Source organism: Sylvia atricapilla, chromosome 15 (assembly GCF_009819655.1).
Source record: "Sylvia atricapilla isolate bSylAtr1 chromosome 15, bSylAtr1.pri, whole genome shotgun sequence".
NCBI lineage: Eukaryota > Metazoa > Chordata > Aves > Passeriformes > Sylviidae > Sylvia > Sylvia atricapilla.
The window spans coordinates 9,100,776-9,120,660 of record NC_089154.1 but is presented as its reverse complement, the minus strand read 5'-3'; the positions used below and the strand labels follow the sequence as shown (position 1 = coordinate 9,120,660).

At 55.4% G+C, this 19,885-nt stretch overlaps 2 protein-coding genes across 6 annotated transcripts; both read left to right on the top strand.

Annotated features, from left to right (window-relative positions):
• The first annotated feature begins 5 nt into the window (after positions 1 to 5).
• Positions 6 to 8,514, top strand: SPSB3 (splA/ryanodine receptor domain and SOCS box containing 3). 3 transcript variants are annotated; one of them, XM_066330064.1, is made up of 7 exons: positions 6 to 92; positions 2,179 to 2,312; positions 3,851 to 4,028; positions 4,651 to 4,838; positions 6,609 to 6,711; positions 7,116 to 7,241; positions 7,479 to 8,514. In XM_066330064.1, exons 1-7 carry the CDS (start codon positions 38 to 40, stop codon positions 7,823 to 7,825), a joined length of 1,131 nt encoding a protein of 376 aa, XP_066186161.1. In that variant the 5' UTR covers positions 6 to 37; the 3' UTR covers positions 7,826 to 8,514. The 3 variants fall into 3 exon arrangements, with proteins under 3 accessions (XP_066186161.1, XP_066186160.1, XP_066186162.1); XM_066330063.1 differs by having other exon boundaries at positions 3,848 to 4,028; XM_066330065.1 differs by having other exon boundaries at positions 49 to 137; positions 3,848 to 4,028.
• A 3,376-nt stretch (positions 8,515 to 11,890) lies between these two features.
• On the top strand, positions 11,891 to 18,135 carry LOC136368092 (nucleoside diphosphate kinase 3-like). 3 transcript variants are annotated; one of them, XM_066330077.1, is made up of 5 exons: positions 11,891 to 13,081; positions 14,110 to 14,240; positions 14,638 to 14,739; positions 15,202 to 15,314; positions 16,047 to 18,135. In XM_066330077.1, exons 1-5 carry the CDS (start codon positions 12,967 to 12,969, stop codon positions 16,162 to 16,164), a joined length of 579 nt encoding a protein of 192 aa, XP_066186174.1. In that variant the 5' UTR covers positions 11,891 to 12,966; the 3' UTR covers positions 16,165 to 18,135. The 3 variants fall into 3 exon arrangements, with proteins under 3 accessions (XP_066186174.1, XP_066186176.1, XP_066186175.1); XM_066330079.1 differs by lacking the exon at positions 11,891 to 13,081 and adding an exon at positions 13,340 to 13,581; XM_066330078.1 differs by lacking the exon at positions 11,891 to 13,081 and adding an exon at positions 13,619 to 13,814.
• The last annotated feature ends 1,750 nt before the right edge of the window (positions 18,136 to 19,885 follow it).

The window sequence follows — 19,885 nt, the reverse complement described above, 5'->3', positions numbered from 1 at the left end:
CAGCCAACGGTGCAGGCGCGCGGCGCGGCCACAGCCAATGGGCGCCTGGGGACGGTGCCGAGAGCGGATTGTTTATGTCCCGGGAGGGGAAAGTAGGTCAGAGCGCCGCGGCGCCGGGCCGGGGCAGCGCCGGGCAGGTGGGCTGTGGGCTTGGGGGACGGGCCGGAGCTGACAGCCGAGGGTTGGGGTTTGGCTCGGGGCGGGCCGGGGTTGTGCGACCTAAGCGCGGTGGCCTAGCCTGGCTTGGCCTGGTGCTGTCCGGTGGGCCGCAGTTGCCGGGACAACCGGGGCTCCGCTGGCCGCCCTCGGTGGAGCCGCTGCCTCCGCGGCCAGAGAGCTGAGCCGGGTCCCCCGAGCCCCTCGGTTCCCGGGAAAGCGCTGGGGCAGCGCGGGTCACGCCGCAGCATCACCTGGGGCCCTCGGAAAGGCCTCAGCGGACGCAGGGCCCTCAGGGGTAAGCGCGTTTTTGTAGCGCTGCTGCTGTGACAACAGGAGCGGGACAGTGGCCGTCCCCTCTGCCGGCACTGCTGAGACATCTCCATTCCTAGGGGCAGTTGTGGTCAAGACAGACATTGAGGAGCTGGAGCGTGTCCAGGGAAGGGAACAGAGCTGGGAAAGGCGCTGGAGCACCAGGAGCAGCTGAGGGAGCTGGGAAAGCCTGGAGAAAAGGAGGCTCAGGGGGGACCTTGTGGCTCTGCACAACTCCCTGACAGGAGGGGACAGCCTGGAAGGGCCGGGGCAGGACAGGGGCAAACGGCCTCAAGTTGTGCCCGGGGAGGTTTAGGTTGGTTATTGGGAAAACTTTTTCATAGAAGGGTGGTCAGGCACTGGCACAGCTGCCCAGGGCAGTGGTGGAGTCCCCATCCTTGGAGGGATTTGAAAGCCGTGTGGATGTGTCACTTGGGGACATGGCCAGTGGTAGCCTTCACAGTACTGGTGGAATGGCTGAACTCGTTGATCCAGGAGATCTTTTCCAGCCATAATGATTCCATGACTGACTCTGCCATCAGTGCTGGATCATGTAGTGGGATCTCTGTGCTGACTCTAAGCCCCAGCCTTAGGGCCTGGGGGAGCAGAGAGGCTCTGTTGGGCTGCCATAGGTGCTCAACAAAGCTGGAGAAGGGGTTTCTGTTTTGGTTTTAGGTGCTTTTCCAGTATGGCTGTGCAAGCCCTGTGATTTCAGCAGGTGAGATTTCCAGAGCCTTTCAAAGCATCCATGGGCAGTTGCACAGCTGGCTGTGGCTTGGCCTGGCCTGTTTTTCTGGGAGCTGCTGTCCCACTGGGGACTGAGGCACAGGAGGAACAGTGCCAGGTGCTTTATGGCAGGCTCTTGCTTAGGGCTGAGCAGAGGGAGAGGGTTCAAGGGTTACAGCCCTGAGGGTGCCTCTTGGTGGGGAGTTGAATCCTGCAAAGATAAGCTTCAGGCAGATGAGACTGGAAGCTGAGGTTTCCCTGTCACATCCAGTGCAATAGTCCTGTGTGGGAGCTGGGAGCTGGTGTGGCCTGTCAGGCTGTGCACAGGGAAGGAGCCTTGTGAAATCTGTCTCTGGACAACATCCCTACTGGGCTGGAGACAGGCCGCTGCTTCCCTTCTGCCTGTTGTCTTTGAGGCAAACTGGGACAGGTCTGTCACAAGCCTGGTTTCCCTCCAGTGAGCAGGAAAGTGGCTTCTCTTCCTTTCCAAGCACTGAGAGCAAACTCTTCCATCAGAGGGCAGTTGCAGGTGGACAGTCTTCCCTGGAGACGGGTGGCAGGGGGGTCAGAGCCAGGACAGGTGCTGGAGGGTCACTGGGCATGAGGGAGGCTGTGTCTTGGAGCAGCCTGCTCTGGTGGAAGGGAGTGGAATGAGATGAGCTTGAAGGTTCTTCCAACCCAGAGGACTCTGTGATTCTGACAGCCCTGAAGCTTCCCAGGCCAGGTGAGAGGTAGCTGCTGGATTCAGTTCCTGCAGAGGGGCAGCCGCTGCCACCACTGCTGGATATTTGGATCATTTCTAGGGCTCAGTTGAACACTTGGCACAGGGAGAAGTTGACCCTGGCTGGAGAAAGAGGTTGAAGTTTGCAGAGGCTCCTGACGTGGATGGAACCTTGGCTGATCTCATGCTGGTCTCCCCTGGGGGTGCGTGGTGAGGCAGGGAGCGGCTGTGGCAGACGTGTAACCTCGTGTTCCTTTCCCCAGCCTACCTGTCCGGGGCCGGCATGGCGCGGCGCCCGCGGAGCAGCCGGGCCTGGCACTTCGTCCTGAGCGGGGTCCGGCGCGAGGCCGACGGCCGGCCCGGGGCCCGGGGCTGGGGCTACGACTCCGACGGGCAGGTAGGCTGGGCCTGGGGGGCTCTGGGCAGCACGGGGGGCGTTCTCCTATCCCTGACACCAGGTCTGAGCTGGCCAAAAGCAGAAAGGATTTAGTAATGGTCAGTATTGATGCTAAGCTCAATGCTTTTTCAAGCGTAGAATGGGTGTGTCATGCATAAAGTACATACAATATTTTTAAATTTTTTTTTTTTTTTTTTTTTTTTTTTTTTTTTTTTTTTTTTTTTTGTAAGTAGAGCTCTAGATAAGTGTTTGAAGTGGATTGGTTCCCTAATCTGGCTGGCTGTGCTCCCTCCTGGGCTATGAGGGGATGTGGTGGAGATTGCAGGGCAGTGTCTCCAGAGTGAAATTTTCTCACATTTCCTGCTGGGCAATGTGAACCTCACTTCAGAACCAGGTGTCCAGGTGTGCTGGACATGGGAACACAATGTCCCATGTGTTCATACAGAGACAGCAAAACAGTGCAAGGAGTGACTGCCTTGCCTCTGCCATCCTTCCCTATTTCCCTAATTCTTGAGTGTGTGAGTTGAGTTCCCTGTGGAGTGATGGGGATACAAGGAGCTACTTCAGGAGCTTCAGAGCCACACTGAAGCCAGGAGGCTCTGCCAGAGCACAGTGTCCAAACCCAGGCACTGTGCTCCCTTTCTCTCTCTGCAGTCATGGGAATGACAGGATTTCTAAGATTTCTAACTTTCTGGGAAAGTTAGAAGTTAGGAAAGACAGAACCCAAGCTCTTGGGTCTGCAGGGCCAAAGAAGGATGCCTGTGCAGTAGGTATGTTAACCTAAGTAGTTTCAATTCCCTGTCTTACACGGCTGCAAGAATGTGAGTTTAAAGGATTTTTGTCATTAAATATCCCTGACCATGGGGGTGAATAACAAGCAGGTGGATGTGAGCAGCACATAAACCTAGAGAAACTCTGCAACCAGTGATAAGAGAGTCCCTCAGGCAACACCATAACACAGGAGTGAAAGTGGGGTGTGACTCTGTGTCCAGTCCAGGATCATTTTGGTCTCTTGGCACTGGGGAGCAGTAAATCAGGTTTTTGTGTTCATGAAAGTAAACAAAAGCCCTTTAATCCTGCCCTGGCTTCCCCGTGGGCCTGTCTGTCCTGAGGAGCTGCAGCCATGCTGCTCAACTGGCTCCCTTTGTTCTGCCCTCTCTCCCTTCTCTTCCTTGTGCCTCCCAGCCTCTTCACAGCCTCTCCAGAGTACTGCTCAGCTCTGCTGATGGCTGGAACCTGCCTGGTGAAAGCCAAAGCTTTAGCACAGAATTTCCTTCTAAATCTGTGTGTTCCAGACTTGGGCTGTCACCCTGCTGTGACAGCTCCATGTCCCTGGCAGGCACAAAAGAATGTCACTGCAGAGTGCTGAGAAGTCCCTGCAGCTCACAGGCACTATCCATGTCCCAAAGCAGGGTAATTCCATGGGCACAGCCTACCTGTGTGACAGGCCAGGCCATGACATGAGCCTGAGGTATGTCCCGGCCCAGCTCCCACGCCCAGGGTACCCAGCAGTGAGTGTTCCCTGTTCTCCCCAGCAGCACAGCGACTCGGATTCGGAGCCAGAGTTTTCCTCCCTGTCTCCCTCCATCCCGAGCGCCATCCCTGTGACTGGAGAGTCCTACTGCAACTGTGAGAACCAGAGTGAAGCTCCCTACTGCTCCAGCCTGCACGCCCTGCACCGCATCCGCGACTGCCGCTGCGGCGAGGAGGACGAGTGTAAGGGGCTCCCCTGGGGCTCGGGATGGGGGGCCCCTGCAGAGTTCTGTTCCTGTCCCAGCATTCCTTTGTTTACATCCTGAGGCCACAGGAGGATTACCAGCCCGTGCCTGCTGTCGTGTTTCCAGGCTCAGGGCTGATGCTGTTACAGCGTCAGCACTCACCTCTGGGACCTGCTTTCCGGTCTGGCTTAGGCCCCAGTGAAACAGAGCCGGTGCTTAGGGCCCTCCTGATCCCTGCAGGGGCTGGCACAGTGCCTGGCTCAGAGCACAGGGTGGGATTGGGCTGGGGCAGAGAGCCTGGGCATGGCAGAGCCACCCCTTGATCCCATGAGGAGTGTGGGGAGAAGGGAGGGTCTGCCCAGTGTCAGCCAGAATTGGGCCTGGTGAATGCTGAGAGCTTTGAAGCACTGATCCATCCCTGGTGGGACACTGCAGAGTAGTTCAGGCCTCAAGCAGTTCTCTCATGTGCAGAGCTTAAGATTTGTCCTCTTAAACAATAAGAGAAATACAAACAAACCCACCAACAGGCCTTCAAAACAAACATCTGCCTGTGCTTTGGCTTGGGGCTCGTTCCCTGAGGGTCTTTGCCCATCCTTGTCCCCTCTGTGCTTCCTCAACAGATTTTGACTGGGTGTGGGATGACCTGAACAAGTCAACAGCCACACTGCTGACGTGTGACAACCGCAAGGTGAACTTCCATATGGAGTACAGCTGTGGCACGGCCGCCATCCGCGGCAACAAGGAGCTGGCAGAGGGGCAGCACTTCTGGGAGATCAAGATGACCTCCCCGGTGTATGGCACTGACATGGTACGTGTGGGGCACACAGAAGTGCCCAGGATTTTGGGCAGGGGCTGGCAGGATGAGATTCCACCACAGTAGATGAGGTTTGAGGCTGGATGGAAGTGCACAAGTCCATGGAGACCTGATGAGATGCATCCCTGGGATCTAAGGGAGCTGGTGGATGAAGTGGCTTAGCCACTGTCGGTCACATTGGAGAAGCTGTGGCAATCTGGTGAGGTTCCCAGTGATTGGAAAAGAGGAAACACAACCCCCATTTTTAGAAAGGGAAATGAGGAAGATCTGGGGAAGTACAAGCTGATCAGTCTCACTTCTGGGCCTGGCAGTCATGGAGCAGATCCTTTTGGAAACTATGCAACAGCACATGGAAAAAGTGGATGTGATTGATGGCATCCATCATGGCTTCACTAAGGGATTCAGTGGCCTTCTGTGAAGGTGTTCCAGTGTTGGTGGAGGAGGGAAGAGGAACTGATCTCATCTACCTGGATTTGTGCAGAGCATTTGTTGCTGCCTTGCATGGCATCCTTGACTTTAACCTGGAGAGGCATGGATTTGACAGAGGGACCACTTGGTGGGTGTGGAATTGTCTGGATGGTCACATACAAAGAGTTGTGAGTCAACAGAGACCAGTGACAAGTGACATTGCTGAGGGGCTGGCACTGGGACCAGTATTGTTTCATGTCTCTGCTGGGGACATGGACAGTGGGATCAGGCCACCCTCAGCTAGACTGGAGCTGACACCGAGCTGTGTGGGGAGGTGACAGCCTGGAGGTCAGGGATGAGGCATCCAGAGAAACCTGCACAGGCTGGAGAAGTGGGGCCATGGGAAAGAAAGTTGAATGAGGCCCAAGTGCCAGTGCTGCACCTGGGTCAGGGCAATCCCAAGCACCAATCCAGGCTGGGCTGAGATGGGAGTGAGAGCAGCCCTGAGAGAAGGACAGGCAGTGTTGGAGGATGAGAACTGGACATGGCCTGGCTGTGAGCACCCAGAAGCCGCCCTGTGCTGGGCTGAGCCCCCAGCGTGGGCAGCAGGAGGGGGGATTCTGCCCCTCTGCCCCCTCAGGTGAGACCCCACCTGCAGAGCTGCCTCCAGCCCTGGGGCCAACAGCAGCAGGACCTGGAGCTGCTGGAGAGAGTCCAGGGGAGCCCATGGACATGCTCTGAGGGCTGGAGCCCCTCTGGAGCCAGGCTGAGAGAGCTGGGGGTGCTCACCTGGAGAAGAGAAGGCTCCAGGGAGAGCTCAGAGCCCCTTCCAGGGCCTAAAGGGGCTCCAAGAGAGCTGGAGAAGGACTTGGGACAAAGATCTGGAGAAGGGGGAATGGCTTCCCACTGCCAGAGAACAGGGATGGATGGGATATTGGGTAGGAATTGTTCCCTGGGAGGGTGGGCAGGCACTGGCACAGGGTGTCCAAGGAGGTGTCCTGGAGGTGTCCAAGGCCAGGTTGGACAGGGCTTGGAGCAGCCTTGGATGGTGGAAGGTGTCCCTGCCCATGGCAGGGGTGGAATGAGATGAGCTTTACAGTCGCTTCCAACTCATACCATTCTGTGACTCTGTGAACAGGACCTTCTCCAGCAGTTTAGCTGGCCATCTTCGCTTATGAAAGGAAATTGGAGCTGTGAGCCTTCAGCTCCACCCTCTGACTTGGTTTCACGAATCCCTCTGGGTGTTTTGGGCTGAGCCAAGTAGGGGAGGGAAGAACTGGAGGTGGAATCTTGGTTGTGTTTTGTTCCTTGAAAAGACACTGAGCTTGTGTTCTTACTCCCTGCTTTGCCTCTCAGATGGTGGGGATTGGGACATCAGATGTGAACCTGGACAAGTACCGCCACACCTTCTGCAGCCTGCTGGGCAAGGATGAGGACAGCTGGGGACTCTCTTACACAGGTTAACAGGGACAGGGTGTCTGGGTGGGCAGCAGTAGCACAAGAGATGCCACCAGACCTGTGAATCCCTTCATTAAAGACACCAGAGCAGCTGCTGGCTGCTTGCAGCCCTTAGAGCATCTCTCCTGGCCCACTTTTTGAAAGCCCTTAGACCTGGTGTGGGACCCTGCCAGGGCACTACTGTCACATCACCACTTGGGGTTTCAGTTCTACTCCCTGTGCTCTGGAATTGTAAAACCTCAACTTTGCCCTTTCCACCAGCCACTCTGGGATGGGAGGGCGGGGGCCAGAAATGCAGGGATGTTTTTGGCACTGTGTGAGGCTGTACCAGCACCGTGGGAGTCGGGATGAATTCCTGGAGCACAGGTTTTTCCACAGAATACCATTTTTTGGGTGTGTTTTCAGGACTGCTGCATCACAAAGGGGACAAAACTAACTTCTCCTCGAGGTTTGGCCAAGGCTCCATAATTGGGGTGCATTTGGACACGTGGCATGGGACACTCACGTTCTTCAAGAACCGCAAGTGCATAGGTGAGAGCCAAGGATGGGGTGGGAGGAACTCGAGTCTGGCTGCAGCAGAAAACACTGGGAAAGCACAAGATCAAGGTGTGAAGTGAGTGGGAGGAAGGTCACATTTGTTGTTTAATAGATTGGGATTTATGGAAAGCTTTTCCCAACAGCTTTGCAGTTTATGTGTTGGGGTAGGTGGGAGAGGGGAGATCCCCCTGTCTAAACTAACACGCCCTCCCTGCTGCTGTGCCCTGGCAGGGGTGGCAGCCACAAAGCTGCAGAACAAGAAGTTTTACCCCATGGTGTGCTCGACGGCAGCCAAGAGCAGCATGAAGGTGATCCGGTCCTGCACCAGCTGCACGTCCCTGCAGTACCTGTGCTGCTTCCGCCTGCGCCAGCTCCTGCCCGACTACGTGGACACGCTGGAGGTGCTGCCCCTGCCCCCGGGACTCAAGCAGGTGCTGCACAACAAACTGGGCTGGGTCTTGAGCATGAACTATAGCACGTCAAAGCCTTCCTCCTCCTCATCCTCGGGGAGTGACTCGGACAGCTCGTGCGGCTCGGATGCGGAGGCCTGCCAAAGGAAGAGGTGCAGGAGGACATAATGGCTCTGCACGCCAGGTGGGTGGGGTTTGTTGTGTTGTCTGCAAGGGCCAGCCAAGCCTGATGCACCTCTTCCTTCTGGAGACATCCATTTTTATGTGTTGGCAAAGATTTCTCTGGTGCTGTGGAAATCTTTGGCCTTGACATCCATCACAGGCATTAAGGAGAGTTGCTGGCTCCAAGAGATGCCAGTTCTGACACAAGAAATTTGTGGTGAAATATCTGAGCTTCATCTTCTGACTTGCTATGGAAGACAGCAGCTCTTCCTGAAGGATCTCTCTTCTCCCTGTTGGCACAGACAATGTTTAAGAAGTTGGACTCGATAATCTTCCTGGCTCCCTTCCAGCTCAGGATGTTCTGTGGTGATTAAGGCGCCCTCCTGGTTGGAGTGTGCTGGATTCCAGTCAGATAACGGACCTGACTCATGGAGACAATCCCAGGCCAGTCCTCTCCTCTGTGTGTGTGTAGGTTTGGTGTCTGCCATGACCTTGTCCCACTCTGGGGCACAATGGAGCAGCAGCTGGAGGCAAAGGGCCCCCAGAGACACTGCTGGGAGCAGGTACAGGAGCTGAGCTGTGGGTGCTCTTCCTCAAGCCCCCAGGGACTTTTAATTGCTTTTGCATGTTGGTTCCTGCTGCTTCTCCTCTGTCCAAGACTGTGTTAAACTGTAATAATAAAAGTAGAAGCTGTCTGTTGTTCCTCTTGGGGCCCTTGAAGGCAGGAGGCTGCAGGAGCTTGTGAAAAGTAGCCTGGGCGTGGAGGGGAGGTTTTGGCTGCAGCAGTTGTGTGTCAGAGCTGGAGGAAGTGAAGGCAGCAAAGATGCCCCTTGTCTGTGCCCAGGGCTCTTGTGCTTCCCACCAAACCAGTGCCTGGGGTGATGTTCAGTGGAGCCAGGCTGATGCCCGTGGCTGTGCACTGGAAGGGAGGCTGCAGGGTTTACAGTTTATAGCAGGGGAGGGGGCCGGGCTGCCCAGAGCTGTTTACTCAGCTCCAGCAAAGCTGCTCATCTTCCTTAGCTCCCTGTAAGCCATGAGTGCTAACCCCCTGTGGGGAACATTCAGGCAGGGCAGGAATTTAGTTCAAGGGATATCAAGCCAGGGTTTAGATGGTGTTTGACCTACTTTGTGACTGCTGTGGCATCACAAGGAGCACTGCCGGGGGGACAGGGGCTTTGCAAGGCAGGGAACCGAGGGAGAACCGACAACCCCTTTCACAGCTGAGCAGCTGCTGGTGGATTTGGAGAGGGGAGGCTGTGTTCAGGCACCTCTGAACAAGGGTCCTAAGAACAAGGGGCTCCAAATAGTGCCTCAAAGTTTGTCATCCCTCCTCGATCCCACTGCCAGCCAGGGTGAAGGTGTAAGCAAGTGGATGCAATCTGATCCAAGCCAGCCAGCATCTCCCTGGCAAAGCATTCCTTCACAGAACTCAGACGTGGGTCTTTGCCATCAGCTCAACCCAAGTGACAGAAAATTTCATGGACTATTAAGTTTTACCTCCAGTATCTCCTCATGAGGCAAAGGAAGCTTCCTAGGAGCTGTGGCTCCGCATTCCCAGGCTCAGGGGCTGCTGCCTGCCCTGCTCTGGGCACAGGGCTCATGCAGGAGCCCCACACACTCACACCCCAAGGCTGCTGTCTGTAAAGAGGGAAAGGTCAGCCTTAGTCCTGAATCGGCCGCCTCTGATCTGACTCGGAGCTGGAGATAAAGGTGTGGCAGCAGCTCCTGTGTGAGTGAGAGGGGACCCCAAACCATGGTGAGACCCACTGGTTGCATCTGCTGGCAGAATGCCACAGGCCACAGCTGGGTTTTTATACAAAAAAAAATTATCCTCACAGGCTTAAGTGAGAAGGAGCTGAAGAGGTGTTTCTTCTCTGGGGCTGTCCCTGAGAAATCATCCCTGGTGCTCCAAGGACTGGAGCCCTCTGCTCTGGAGCCAGGCTGGGAGAACTGGGGGTCCTCACCTGGAGAGGAGAAGGCTCCAGGGAGAGCTCAGAGCCCCTTTCAGGGCCTAAAGGGGCTCCAGGAGAGCTGCAGAGGGACTTGGGACAAGGGATGGAGGGACAGGACACAGGGAATGGCTTCCCACTGCAGAGGGCAGGTTTAGATGGGATATTGGGAAGGAATTGTTCCCTGGGAGGCCCCAGGGTGGACAGTCCCTGGCACAATGTGCCCGGAGAAGCTGTGGCTGTCCCTGGATCCCTGGCAGTGTCCAAGGCCAGGTTGGACAGGACTTGGAGCAGCCTGGGATGGTGGGATCTGTCCCTGTCCATGGCAGGGGAGTGGAATGAGATGGGTTTTAAGGTCTCTTCCAACCCAAACCATGTTGGGATTCTGTGAAATACTCCAGACAGAACAGGACAGACCAAGCTACTCCAGCTGCATCTGTGTAGGAGTTTTGGATGGGATCCCACCACCAGCACAGAGCAGACTCCTCTGCTGTGCACCTACAAGGACAGGAGCCACGACTGGCAGCAGCACACAAGTGACACACTCAGAGCACATGACAAGGGTTCCAGGCCCATCTCCTCACTGGCACTGCCTGTTCCAGCCTGTCCTTCTCTAGTCTTGGATGAGACTGGATAGACTGGGAATTTCTCAGGAAGAAAGCACGGGCTGCCCAGACAGGTATAAATAAAGTGCTGTAGCACTGCACAGCAGTGAGAACCTCAGCTTCAAAGTGCAAGTGTTTCCCTGGGCTGTGTACCTTGAGTGTTTCTTTCAAGGAAATTTTTTATAGACTCCACAAGAATGGGAAAGCCAAATATAAGGAAAGGCAAGTCTGGCCTGAGCCATTCCCTCTGAGGCAGCAGCACCTGTCCTGGGGTTACAGGGGTATTCCTGGAGACCTTCTGTACTCAGACAGCTACTCCCAGTCTTCAGAGCACTCTCCTCTGTATCAGAGCTTCATTCCAGGGTGGAGCAATGGCAGTTTGGAATGGATCCTCTTGTCGGTTCTATGTTCCCTTGGAAACTGACCCTGCTGTGGAGCACTTTGTGTAGCTCTGGCTCTGTATCTGTATCCCCTGTGTCCAGCGAAAGGTGCTTCAGGAAATCATCTGACTCTACTTAACCCCTCTTTATCCTAAAAGGTGAAATATTTCCAGGAGGATCAGTGGCCCAGTATGAAAGTACACAGGTCTGCACTGGTGCAGAGCCCACACAGTGAGAGGCACCAACACTCCAGGCTCTGCCAGTGCTACACAGGTAAAAGATGTGGCTGAACTGAAAGGTGAAAATCCTCCCCAAACAAGCAAAAAGGTGCAAAAAGAGCCTGAGAAGGAAGGCAGTGCCAACTGCAGAAGTTGCTAAGTGTGATGAAAGGAGACAAAAAGCCTTTGTCTGCATGGCACAGTGTTAGATGGCCACGTTATCTGCACCTACATGCTCTGGAGTCTCTTACATAACCACAGGATCTGCAATGTTCTATCCAGCAAGAGCAAAAATAGAGTTCTGCCTCCGCCTGAAATTCCTGCAGTGGGGGTGAGCAGGGGAACAGACCCCATCCTCCCCTGCCACACTGGGATCCTTCCACACTGAACCTTCCTACTGAAATGAGAAGGTATTTGGTGCCAGAAGGTACCTGGCCCTTCAGGTTCCCAGAGAGGGGTTCAAAAAGTGATCACTGGGCTTTCCAAATGAGGCAGCAAATTTGTTCAGCCCCTTCCAGATGTGCAGTTGTTGCCTGTAGCACCATTCCATGCACACATCTGGGCTGGGAATGCTGAGCACCCAAGTAAAAGCTCTGAAGGAAGGATTTGTGATCTCATTCTTGCTTATTGAAGCTTCCTGTGCTCACTCTAGATACGCACCTGCCTAAAACTGTGCCTGAAAGACACTGGCTCAGGAATAATCTGCCTGGGAATCAGGCTCAGCTCCATTTCCCAAGCTACCTGGTCACCAGTAATCCACATTTCTGGAGCTCCTAAAGAGGGAAGTTAAAGCTTTCTCCCTACAACACATCATTGCCAGAGATGAGAAGGACTCACCCAAGTGGAGAGTGTCCAACATGTTGCTCCTCCAAGTTCTGCTGCAGGGAACTACCTAAGGCTCAAAAGAACCTTTGAGGAGACCTGTGCAGAATGACAGAACTGGCATGAGAAAATGAGGTGTTTCATCAGCATTAATAAACAACAAGAGTGTGAAATGAGGGATTCTGCCTGTGTGGAAACCTGGCTGCCTGCAGCACACACGGGTGCTGGCTGGGCTGGGGACTGAGCTGGTGACTTCATCACTGAGACCTCTGCAGGCACCTCGAACAGTGCCTAGGATAAATCTTCTTAAATTGACAGAAGCATCATTATTTCTGAAGTAGCCCTCTGTGGAGGAAGACTGAGATCAGGCTGGAGTCAGGGAGCTGGGTCTCACCACCTGCCACACTCCCTTCAGCCCCGCTCCCACTGCTGCACACCAGGCTGGGCACACACAGATGTCACCGGCAGCACACGGAGAATGTGCTCTTAATTAGCGGCTCTGTGAGCAGCTAATGAGAGCTGACAGCATCTATTGGGCACCTTCCTCAGAGCGCCCTGAGCAACTTTTCCAAACCGTGTGAAGGCTGTTTCCTTTCACAGACACCTGCTCCAGACGGGATTTGTTCGAGATGTCTCAACAAAACAGCCCGGCTGTCCCTAAGAACACCAGGGGAGGGCTGGTATCGCGCTGCCTGTGCACCTTAAAATCCCAGCGTTGTTTTCGGGGAGTCTCCCAGGACAGGACGGAGGGAGGGCTGCGGGCTCCTCCGCGCTGCCGGCGCTCCCTCTGCCGGCACCAGAGCCCCGGGAACTGCGGGGAAAATCCTCTGGGACCGCCCTCGCCTCCCGAGCCGTGTCCACAACGGAGTGTTTATCCTACACAGGCTTTTCCACGGGCAGAATAGTAACCCCCACAGCATGACTGTGCTGGAGCAAACGGGGTCAGCTTTCTTCAGGCGAAGCGACGCTCTGGACCTCCAGGATACAACCACTAATTATTTATTGGTACAAACGGGGGAATAATTTAACTTAAAACTATGTTGGCTCAAGCAGCTGGATCCCTGCTGTTGGGAGACAGACCCTGCTTGTCCCAGCCAAGACCTGAACAGAGGAGAGGGAGCAGAACACTGTCTCTGAACACGAGAAGCAGGATGGAAGCAGACCCAGCGCTCCATGAGGCACCTGAACAGCTGTGGGAGCAAATCCAGCCCTCCGCAGGGCACCTGGCAAAGGTGTTTCACGTGCTGGTATTTCCAGAGGCTGATCTTGGAGGGAGCTGAACCGAGAGGTGAGTTCCTGAGAGCAGGAAATGGAGCCCTGGAGTGCAGCTCTACCTATCCCTTCCTAACGACCCCTGAGGCTGAGAGAGCGTTAACAATCGCGATCTTATACCCCAAAAATAATTCAATATGTGCTCCGTACAGAGGAGTTCCTCAGCCCTGCGGGGCTGCAGCTCTGCCCTTCTGCTCCTGCAGGACGGCCCGAGGGAGCTCAAAGCTCCTCTTCCAGAGGTCCCAGCCTGGGCCGGCCCGAGCTAGAGGGGCTGGCCACTACCACAGCAGCTCCCCCATAACCGGACTAGTCTAACCACGACTAGTGTGCAGTCACGACCGCAAAGACAGAGAGAGCGACAGCAAAACAGCCTCGTAAACACCCGGGACGCTGTCGCCGGGCCAGCGGCACAGGGGAGCTCAGAGGCGGCAGCAAGAAGGCGGCGGACATCTCGCACAGGCGGAGCTGGTGTCCCCCGCCTCCCTCGGGACCCCGCGGCTGGGACACCTCGCACAGGTGGAGCTGGTGTCCCCCGCCTCCCTCGGGACCCCGCGGGCAGCAGGCCCCGCCCGTCGCCATGGGAACGGGCCGTGCCCGGTGTCCCCGTGTCTCGGCCCCGCCGCTCCGCGCGCCCGGCACGATGGTTCCGCGGGGGCGGTGACAGGGCGGGGGGGAGCACGTCCCCTTTAAGAGCGGCGCCGCCATGATCTGCCTGGTGCTGGGGCTCTTCGCCGGCCTCTTCCACAGCGGTACGGGACGGGACCCCCTGGGGCTGAGGAGTAAGGACACCCACTCCCCTTGTTCCTGACGGCCAGGGACCTCCCTTCCCCGGGAGAGACCCTGCGGCTGAAGACCCGGCCAGGGCTCCCCTGTCCCTGTGCGCTCTGTCCGACGGCCGCGGCCAGGACTGCCCTGCCCTCCTCTGCGGGACCCCAGGAACCCCCCTGTGTCCCCACGGCTGAGGGCTGCGACCCCCCTGTGCCCACCTGGCTGAAGGCCAGAGGTGTCTCCTTCCCCGCTCAGACCTCTGCCCTCTCCCCGCAGCCTTCGGCGGGGTCAATGAACGGACCTTCGTGGCCATCAAACCGGACGGGGTCCAGCGGCGCCTGGTCGGGGAGATCATCCGCCGCTTCGAGAGGAAGGGGCTGCAGCTGGTGGGGATGAAGCTGCTGCAGGTGAGCGGCCGGGTCCAGCCAGGCTGGGGGTCCCTGGAGCCGGGGAGCCCCTGCAGCCCCCCAAGCCCTGCCTGTGCCGGTAACTGCTGGGGGTTTTGCCTGTACAGCCTGCTGGTGTCATTCCAGCACCAAATCCTCACAGCTCAGAGGAGAGTCGGCACTGGGAGGGGTGATTCCAGCCGTGGGGAGCATGTGTGCCCTTGGCTGTATCTGTACTCCAAGGCTGTCACTGTAAGCTGGCAGCTGGAAACTCCTGTTTTTGGCTCCTGCTCTTTCACTCCTGGAGTCGAGCATCTGTGCAAGAGCTTGATTCTCTTTAATTTTCTGCATCGCTGAGCTGCAGCCGTTGCCCAGATCCCTCTGTGTGGGAGCAGACTAAGCTCTGTGCTCTGTGCAGGCCTCAGAGGAGCTGCTGAAGGAACACTACATCGCCCTCCGGGACCGTCCCTTCTACGGCCGCCTGGTGAAGTACATGAGCTCCGGGCCCGTCGTGGCCATGGTGAGTGCTGCCCAGGGCCCTGAGGAACAGGGACAAAGTGCAAGGTGTGAGCAGCAGTGGCTGTTGGCATAGTGGAAGTAAGGTGAAATCTCCCCTTAGAGGGTCTCTTGAAGCTGTACTTAACTGCAGGGATATTTTTTGTTGTTGTTGTAAATTAAATAATAAAACAATTTGGGTTGGAAGGGACCTTAAAGGCCTTGTTCCACCCCCTGCCATGGGCAGGAGCACTTTCCACTAGACCAAGGTTGCTCCAAGCCCTGTCCAGCCTGGCCTTGAGTGCTTACAGGGATGGGGAGAAATCCACAGACAATCTGTATTATTTTCCAAAACCAACTTTGGAAGAATAATTTGAAGAGACACTTTCCTGTGTCTCACCCAGGTGGATCCAGTGGAGAATTCAGAGGGCAGATGTGACCTGCTGGGGCAGTTGTGGAAGCTGATCCTAGTTTTGCTCTCCTGTAGGTCTGGCAGGGCCTGGATGTGGTGAAGACAGTTCGCACCATGATTGGGGAGACCAATCCAGCTGAATCCAGGCCTGGCACCATCCGAGGAGACTTCTGTGTTGAAGTCAGCAAGTGAGAGCTTTGATTTCTTCTTTCCTCAGTGTTTCAGGGCATCCTGTCCAGGCATTCCTGTGCCAGGCCTGCCCAAGCCACATGACTCTGCATTCCCAGAGCAGCAGTTCTCCCTTCTGTGCTCAGACCAGAGCTGACCTCTGCTTTCCAGGGCTGGCTTTAGTAAGAGGAAGCGCCTGGGTTGTGTATTTCCTCCCTCCTGAGTCCTCTGTTGAAAGCAGGTGTAGTTTGCCTGTTTTCCTCTAGTAATTTGGACTGCGAGGCTGTGAAGCAGAAGGGAAGTTCCCACTCAGTCCTTTCATGAGAGCAGGTGAATATCCATGGGTGGTGACCTTGGGTGGCCCCAGCCTGGCTTGTGGTAGACACAGTTCTTACTGAACCATCCTGGCTTAGATCTCTGTTTCCTGGTGTTTGATACCAAACCTGCTTTGATAGAAAGGGGAAATCTGAAGGCACAGCTGGAAGCTGACATAAAAATGCAAATCCCAGAGCTACAGCCACTTGCAGCTCCATCTGTAGCAAACAAATGTTTTTTGGAGAAGGAGGGAGTGCTGGGAACTGGCACTGCTGAAAGGATTAGGGGTGTGTGATGGGGAGGGATCTTTGAGGAGGGTGTGGGATAGGCTCCATTGGTTTAACAAAATTGCTCAAGGGGGAATTTTCCAGGCTGTAGCATCCCTCTCCCACCTTCCTCAGCTTGGTTAGAGCTGCTCCCTTTCTCCTTTTCCCCAGGAACGTGATCCACGGCAGTGACTCGGTGGAGAGTGCCCAGCAGGAGATCTCGCTCTGGTTCCGCCCAGAGGAGCTGCCCTGCTGGGAGGACACAGCAGCACACTGGATCTACGAGTGAGGAGCAGTCCCAAGGGAACTCCATCCTCCTGCTGGGACACAGGAGATTTCCATCCATTTCATGGCAGCTGCTGGGGCTGGCTGCAGAGCCTCTCTGGGATTCCTCTTCTGCCTCTGGATCCTGGGAGCTGGGCTGTGTGTGGAACTCTGTGGTTCAGCTCTTCCCAAAGAGAGCTGTTTCTTTATTTCTCTCTCTGCTCTATAAGTAGTTGGTATAGTTGCTCTGTTTGCTGCAGCATCTTAAATCCCAAGTAGCTCAAGCTGATTCACTGAAGTAAAGCTTGGGCTCTTGGCCCATTCGTGGGTGTTCTCATCCCTGCCTGGAGCAGGAGAATGTATTTTCCTTGCTGCTGGGAGAGTGCTGGTCACAAGGTGATGGGCTTGACAATTTACCTGCATTTCTAGGCTTTTCACCAAAGGGTTTTAAAGAATTGGGCTGCTATAGGATAAAGGAGCAAATTCTCATTTTGGAGTTCATTCCAAGACAAGGAATAAAGGATGAGACAATTCTCTCTCCCTTGGTGGGAGCCCTGTGTGGTGGCACAAGCTCATCCAGTTTCAGACATGATGAGTGAGTCCATGAAAGGAAGATTTTCCCAAGGCTGTTAAACACACAATTCCTCAGGCTCTGTTTCCTGGGCTGTGGCTGCTGGGAGTGGGAAGCAGCTCCTCCAGCTCTGCTCTGGTTCTCTGGAGCTGCATGGCCTTGACCCAACTGACACCAGACTGTCCCTCTGTGGTCACTGATGTGAAGCAGCAGCACTGGGGCAGCCACAGGAATAGAAGGGGGAGAGGGAGGCAGGGAAGGATTTGTGGATCTGGAGCTCAGGAAGGACTATTTAGGAGAGTACTTAGTTCTCTCTTGTGCACAGCACGGGCAGTAGAGTCCTGGCACTGATCTCTGGCAGATCCTGAGATCTTGCAGTGGAGCTTTCCTGCTGGGAGGGTATATAGAAACCAGTTTGTAATGGGCTGGACATCACCTGTGAGCTGTCCCTGAGCCACCCAGCTCCTCAAATTGTGCTGTGTCTGAGCTCCCTGTGCAGCCTCACCAGAGTATAAGGACAGGGACAGTGACATGGAATCCTGCCATGGAAGAGGGACACGATTAAACCAAGGGAACAAGATCCCCAGGGCATTCCTGTGTGCAGAATGAGTTTGACCTGTGCCCTAAAAGCCTGTCCCTCTGTGTCCTCAGTTTTGAAGGTGCTGGGGAATGAGGGCAGCTCTTGGGGAGCAAAGTCACCCCCACTCCTGCTCTGTGCTGGCCCCACGTGGGGCTCAGAGGGGTGGGAGGTCTGCCTCCAGTGAGTGGGGCAGTCCAGCTGCCTCAGCCAAGCCTCTTCCTGCCTTGGGGCCTTCTCCAGGCACCTGACAGATCCCGTTTGTTCCTGGAACTTGTCCACTTGGCTGAATTTGGAGTCTGGCTGCAGCAGGGCTGCAGGAGAAGATGCTGGTGAAGACTGAGGTGTGAAGCAAGTGGAAGAAAGGCCACACTTGTTGTTTACCAGATGCATTGAGAAGAGCTGTTGGCACCAAAAGCAGCCAGCTCTGAGACAGGAAAACTGCCCAAATACCTGAGCTCCATCTCCTGTCGTTGCCTCTTCCTGAAGGATCCCTCTCCTCCCTGTCTACATGGATGAGATTTAAGATGCTCTCCTGGTTCCAAAGCCCACTGAACTCCAGTCAGATAACGGACCTGACTCATGGAGACAATCCCAGGCCAGCCCTCTCCTCTGTGTGTGTGTAGGTTTGGTGTCTGCCATGACCTTGTCCCACTCTGGGGCACAATGGAGCAGCAGCTGGAGGCAAAGGGCCCCCGGAGACACTGCTGGGAGCAGGTACAGGAGCTGAGCTGTGGGTGCTCTTCCTCGAGCCCCCAGGGACTTTTAATTGCTTTGCATGTTGGTTCCTGCTGCTTCTCCTCTGTCCAAGACTCTGTTAAACTGTAATAATAAAAGTAGAAGCTGTCTGTTGTTCCTCTTGGGGCCCTTGAAGGCAGGAGGCTGCAGGAGCTTGTGAAAAGTAGCCTGGGCGTGGAGGGGAGGTTTTGGCTGCAGCAGTTGTGTGTCAGAGCTGGAGGAAGTGAAGGCAGCAGAGATGCCCCTTGTCTGTGCCCAGGGCTCTTGTGCTTCCCACCAAACCAGTGCCTGGGCTGATGTTCAGTGGAGCCAGGCTGCTGCTGCAGCACCACACGCTCGTGGCAGCAGAACCAGCAGGGTCTGTGCTCCTGCAGGACTTGCAAAATCCCAGAATAGCTGGGGTTGGAAAGGACCTCTGGAGATCATTCAGTTCCCTGTCACAGCAGGTCCCATGGAGCAGCTGTCACATGAATGTGTCCAGGCGGGTTTGGAATGTCTCCAGAGCAGGGAACTCCACACCCTCCCTGGGCACCTGCTCCCGAGCTTTGCCACCCTCAGTGTAAAGAAACTCTTCCTCATTCTGAGGAGAGACTTGTGTTTTAGTTTCTGGTCCTTGTTCCTCCTCCTGTTGCTGAGCACCACTGGAAGAGTCCTGCATCATCCTCTTGCCCAACGCTGTGTTAGATCCAGGTTTCTGCTCCTGGGGCTTTTCCCTGGATTTTCAGCATTTGCTGAGGTGTTAGGTCTGAGCTGCTGCTGTCAGCCAAACACAAATCCAGAGTATTTAAAAATGAAAGAGGGTTAAAAATTTTATGGGATGGGAAATGGCTTTTGACCTGTTCTCTCCATAGTTGTTTTTTTTCCCCCAGTACCCTTAGTGGGAACACAGAACTCCAGCCCCAGTGCAGAACAGGACAATCCCCTCCCTCAGCTGAGCTATACCCCATGACTGAGTTGGCTCTTCTGGCTGCCACTGATGGCTCCTATTGAAGTTACCATCAACCCCCAGGTGTTTGCTGGGCTGCTCTCCAGCCTCTCGTCCCCCAAATTGTGTGTTTAGTCCTGTCCCAGGTGCAGAGTCCAGCACTGCTGCTGTTGAATTTCACACAGGTTGTGACTGCCCAGCTCCCTGTAAGGGCCCTTTGGGGACTCCACAGCCCCTGCCAGTTCAGTTGTTGGCAAACCTGCTTAATGTTTGTTAAATTCCTGCATCTGGATCACTTATAAAAACATTCAGGAGCACCAGCCCTTGAACAGAGCCCTGCCTAACCCCGCTGAATTGATGTAACCCCATTAACTGTAACCCTTTGAGCTGACCTGGCACTGCTGCTCAAAGGGGAACTTGTGGAGCTGTGTGAGGGACAGTTTATACAAGAGAGTGTTAGAGATGGTATCAAAAGCTTTGCTAAAACCCCAAACCACCACATCTCCTGTCTTCCCTTGGTCAACACAGAGCTGGGAGGAGTAGCTGATACCTCAGAGGGTTGTTGTGCTGCTTCAGAGGGACCTGGACAATGGAGAGGGGCAGAGAGGAACCTTCTGGAATCCAGCACAGGCCAGAGCAGAGTCCTGCATCTGGGTAGGAACAACCCCAGGCATCAGCCTGGGCTGGGGCTGCAGCTCTGTGGAGAAGACGGTGACACCAACTGTTCCTGACCAGCCTTGGGGCCAAGGTGGGAGTTCTGGGGGGTGTGAGGGAGGGGATCCTGCCCCTCTGCTTAGCCTGTGAGGCACATCTGGAACACTCTGTCAGGACAGGAGGGACATGGAGCTCCTGGAGCAGGTCCGGTGGAGGCTGTGAGGATGCTGAAGGGACTGGAGCATCTCCTTGTGAGGAAAGGCTGAGGGAGCTGGGGCTGT